Genomic DNA, 5153 nt, shown 5'->3' on the forward strand with positions numbered 1-5153 from the left:
GCGACTTCCCGTGGCTCCAGTCGCCAGCCAAAAGGGCACCCGGACTGGTGTATTTTGTACAGAGAACCGCTGCTCCAGGGCGCTGACAAAGCAGCCGCGCGGGGCAAAGCAGCGGCGCTGGCGGCACAGCCGCACTGGCCGAAACAGCCGCGCTGGCGACCGTGGAGCTCCTCCGCCTGGGAATTTCCTAGTCTATGGGCAATAAAAATGCGGCGTCCACTCACCCTCTGCGCTTTCACTGGGAGCTGCAATCCTGAGCTGTTCCTAAACGGCCATCTTGGATCCTCTCCTCAAATTGTATGTCAGAAAATGTTAGTTATTGCCACGTTCTGGGAGACAGAAAAGTATAACTGGCTAATTCACGTTAGATGCAATGTTATTATGTTAACTTGTAAAAAACACAAATTATTATTTACCATCAGCTTTCAGTGGCACAAAATAATAATGATTGGTAATTGTGATAGCTGTAAGAAAGCCAACATCATCTTTTAGCTGTAATTTTTCTGCCATCTTGTTGAGAGGATCTCTGTAGCCTCTCAGGCTGTGATGAGAACCTTACAAATAAACCTAAACACTTCCTAACATGTGCTTCTTACCAGTGTTCCTGAAAGCTCAATGACAGTCACTTAAGTGCCATAAAGCTTTTTTTTTTAACATTATGGTAGTATCTTACCTTTTTTTTTTTCCTTTCCCTGAAAGCCTGGTACATCATCATCATGAAATGAAGTTCAGCCTCAAAATAGTCTCCAGAATCAACAAATATGAGTGAATTACTTTCAGGTTGATACTCAGCTGATGCTTAACTTTTTAAAAAATAAAGTTTAGTTTTTCGAACAGTTTTAAGTTAATAGCAAAACTGAGAAGAAAATATAGAGACTTCTCATGTGCCTCCTGCCCCCACATATTCATAATGTCTCATCGTGAGCATCTCCCACCAGAGTGGTACATTTGTTTTTAATTGGTAAATCTACATTGACCCATCATTATCACCCATGTTCATGGTTTACATTAGGGTTTGATTTTGGTGTTGTACATTCTGTAGGTTTGAATAAATGTATAGTGGCATGTATCCAGGGTTGTAGTATCATACAGAGTAGCTTCACTGCCCTAAAAATCCTTTTTGTTTCAACGATTTATTCCTTTCTCACCCCAATCTTTGATCTTTTTGCTTTCTTTATAGTTTTATCTTCTCTAGAGTGTCCTGTAATTGGAATAAAACGATATGTAGCCTTTTCAGATTGGCTTTTTTTTCAGTTACTAATAACACATTTAGGTTCCCTGCATGCCTTTTCACGGCTTGATGGCTCATTTCTTTTTAGTGTTGAATAATCATTGTTTGAATGTGCCACAGTGTATCCATTCACCTACGGAAAGAACGTTCGGTTACTTCCAAGTTTTGGCACTTATGAATAAAACTGCTATAAAAAACCTGTATGCAGGTCTTTGTTTGGACACAAGTTTTCAACTCCTTTGGGTAAAGGAGCATGATTTGTGGGATCATGTGGTTAAGAATCTGTTTAGTTTTGTAAGAATCCTCCAAAACTCTTCCAGAGTAGCTAGGCCATTTTGCCTTCCTGCCAGCAATGGATGAGAGCTCCTCTTGTTCCACACCCTGGCCAACATCTGGTACTATCAGGGTTCTGAATTCTGGCCATTCTTATAAATGTATAGTTGTATCTGATTTTTTTGTTGTTGTTGTTGAGGTGGAGTCTTGTTCTGTTGCCCATGCTGGCATGCAGTAGCATGATCTAAGCCCACTGCAACCTCTGCCTCCCGGGTTCAAGCAATCTCTTATCTCGGAATCTCAAGTAGCTGAGACTACAGGTGCACACCACCACACTTAAATAATTTTTGTATTTTTAGCAGAGACAGGGTTTTACCATGTTGGTCAGACTGGTCTTGAACTCTTGACCTCAGGTGATCCACCTGCCTCAGCCTCCCAAAGTGCAGGATTACAGGTGTGAGCCACCATACCCAGCCATATCTGAATGTTTTAACTTACATTTCCCTAATGATGTATGATATAGAGCATCTTTCCATATGATTATTTGCCATCTCTGTATCTTTGGTTGGGTGTCTGTAAAGGGCTTTGGCCCAGGCTTTAATCGGGTTTTTGGTTTTCTTATTGCTGAGTTCTTTGTATATTTAGGAATTTTATAGTTTTATGTTTTACATTCAGGTCTGTGATCCATTATGAGTTAATTTCTGTGAAGGGTGTGAGATCTTGCCTGGATTCACATTTTTGCCTGTGGATGTCTGGTTGTCCCAGTACCATTTTTTGAAAAGGCTACCTTTGATCTATTGTACTGCCTTTGCTCCCTTGTCAAAGATCAATTAGCTGTATTTATGTGGTCTGTCTCTGGGCTCTCTCTTCTGTTCCATTGATCTGTTTGTTGTTTTGCTAATACCACATCATCTTGATCACTGTAGCTTTATAATAAATCTTGAAGTTGGGTAGTGCCAGTCCTCCAACTTTGTTCTCCTTCTATATTATGTTGATTATCCAGTATATTTTGCCATTGTGTATAAACTTTAGAATCAGTTTGTCAATCCACAAAATATATTTCTGGTGTTTTGTTTGGGGTTTCATTAATCTATAGACAAAAATGGGAAGAACTGATATCTTGACAATATTAAGTCTTCCTATCCATGAACATGGACTAGCTCTTCATCTATTTAGTTCTTCTACTTCTTTCATCAGAATTTTACAGTTTTCCTTAGATAGATCTTACCGGTATTTTGTTAGATTTATACGTAAAGATTCATTTTTGGAGGTGCTAACAGATTGTGTTTAATTTCAAAATCTACTTGTTCATTGCTGTAGACAGGAAAGAAATTGATTTCTATATGTTAACCTTATATCCTACAACCAACTACTTAACTTTTTAAATGTTTCTAGCATTCTGCAATTTGGGTGGAATTGATTTTCTTAAAATTGCCAAGTGCATTTCAGTGTACGTTTTTAAATCCGCCAGGTACAGAGACATCCACCAATCTCCACCAAAAGCTCTACTACCATGTCTTGGGAACCGATCAGTCAGAAGATGTTTTGTGTGCTGAGTTTCCTGATGAACCTAAATGGATGGGTGGAGCGGAGGTATTGTACAGCTGTGAAATTTTACCCTCAAAGACTGTGTTTCGTGGATGTGCATAAAAATATTCTTATTATGTGGTGACCTTAATGGGTGATAGAAGTCCCATGAGTGAATATTCTTTTGTTAAAAATATTGGTATTCATATTGACTCTTAATAATGGAGGTGATAAACCTATTAACAGCAATCTAAACCTATTACTCTTAATATTAAAAGTAATACTTTGAGGGTAAAAAAGTAATTTTACTTATAGTAAAAACTATAAAAGTACCTAGTAAGGTAAAACATGAATGTTTCATTACTCAGAATCCTGCTTCTCAGAGGTGAAGGTAGTAGCCTTCCACGAATTTTCTCTGTATATACAAGTGAGAATATGGGGAAAAGAGAGTGTGTGTCTTTTCCTTTTTTACACAACTGTGCTCTTTTCATACATATTATTTACTTGTTTTTACCTTAAAATAGTATCTTTTAGACATCTTCTCATCAATATTCATACATTCATTGGGGGTCTTAGCAGGGACCAACCTCTTGAAGTGTTAGGTTTTTAAGTTACTGGCCTAGAGTTTATTCTGTATTTTGAGAATCAATTCTGAAGAAACTTAGGGATACCTGGAGTAAGACTTTGGCTCTGGTTAGTTCATTTCTGGGTACTGAGAAACATTTCTTGTTAGTGAAGCATTCTGAATGTTTTGTTATGGGTGGGATGTTATTTCATTTTTAATGGGAATGAGGAATCTACTACAAACTTTTAGCTCATCAAGACACTTACCTCTTCTGTTGAAAAACAATTAGCAGTTTGTTAGGAAGGGACATTCTAAATTTTAACTGTGTTCCTAGGTCTACTTCTTTGGGGAGCAAAACTGGAATCTATGGTATTTTATTCCATGGGAATTGATCTTCTGTTTTCCAGATTGTTCTTTCATTTATTTATTTGGGTTTTCTAGACCAGAAGTTGACCAAAAAAACTATGGCCACTGGACTGGATCTGGCCTGCTGCCTATTTTGGTAAATAAGAGGTTTTTTTTGCAACACAGCCGTACCCATTATCACCTGCTTTCAAGTTGTAACTGCAGAGTTGAGTAATTGCCACAGAAGTCCATATAGCTCACAAAGCTGAAAATATGGACTGTCTCTGGACCTTTATAGAAAAAGTTTGCCAGATTTTAGTAGACTGTGTTGAAAATAAATATATAGGACATTTTATTACTCTAAAATGTGTCCGTTTTTCATGTTTTCTCTTTAGCATCTAACTTCCCACTCTGCCAGCTTTTCTTGTGCAGTACTATTGTCATTTTTCTCATAGGTTTGTTTTTACTGGCTTTTCTAAGATCCATTTGGAGATTGTTTCTGCAAAGTTTTCTGTCTTCTACAGCTTCTCCTTATACCTAACGCTTCTGTGTACCATAGATATGAAATAGTATACATTGTTACCTTCATCTGATTGAAATACAATTAAGATAAATATGCTACCAAAAAATTAGATTATATATCTCTCTCATAAAATTGACCCTTATAATAACTTTTTCTAAGCTGTACTTCAGTGAAGTGTACTTTAAGTGAACTTACAAGTTCAGTGGCATTAAATTCATTGACATTGTTATGCAACCATTATCCTCATCGATCCCCAGAACTTTTTCGTCTTGCAAAACAGAAACTCCACCCTGTGAACAGTAGCTGTCTGTTTCCCTGACTCCTCTCCACCCAGCACTGCCATCACCTGGCAGCCACCATTCTACTTTTGGTCCCTTTGTATTTGACTGCTCTGGGTACCTCATATACATGCGATCTTAACAGTATTTGTCTTTTTGTGACTGGCTTACTTCATTAAGCCTAACATCTTCAAGCTTCAGCCATCTTGCAGCGTGTGTCAGAGTTTCCTTCCTATTTAAGGCTGAACAATATTTCAGTATATGTGTGTGCCATGTTTTGTTTATCCATTCATCCTTGGACACGTGGATGGCTTTCCACAGCATTGTTATGAGTAATGCTGCTGTGAGCAGCTACTGTTTACAAATACGGTGGAAATACATCACATGCATTAAACATGTATAGTCGCTTCT

General features: G+C 37.9%; 1 protein-coding gene across 2 annotated transcripts in view; it reads left to right on the forward strand.

The window, feature by feature from the left end:
* The window catches only part of LOC108314744 (prolyl endopeptidase), a 126598-nt gene that overhangs the window by 36505 nt on the left and 84940 nt on the right, over positions 1–5153 (forward strand). For both annotated transcript variants that reach the window (XM_017543770.2, XM_037743963.1), the window contains exon 6: positions 2976–3097. In XM_017543770.2, coding sequence (XP_017399259.1) covers positions 2976–3097 — 122 coding nt within the window. The remainder of the gene's footprint in view (positions 1–2975; positions 3098–5153) is intronic.

This window comes from Cebus imitator, unplaced genomic scaffold, assembly GCF_001604975.1.
Source record: "Cebus imitator isolate Cc_AM_T3 unplaced genomic scaffold, Cebus_imitator-1.0 Scaffold160, whole genome shotgun sequence".
NCBI classification, from domain to species: domain Eukaryota; kingdom Metazoa; phylum Chordata; class Mammalia; order Primates; family Cebidae; genus Cebus; species Cebus imitator.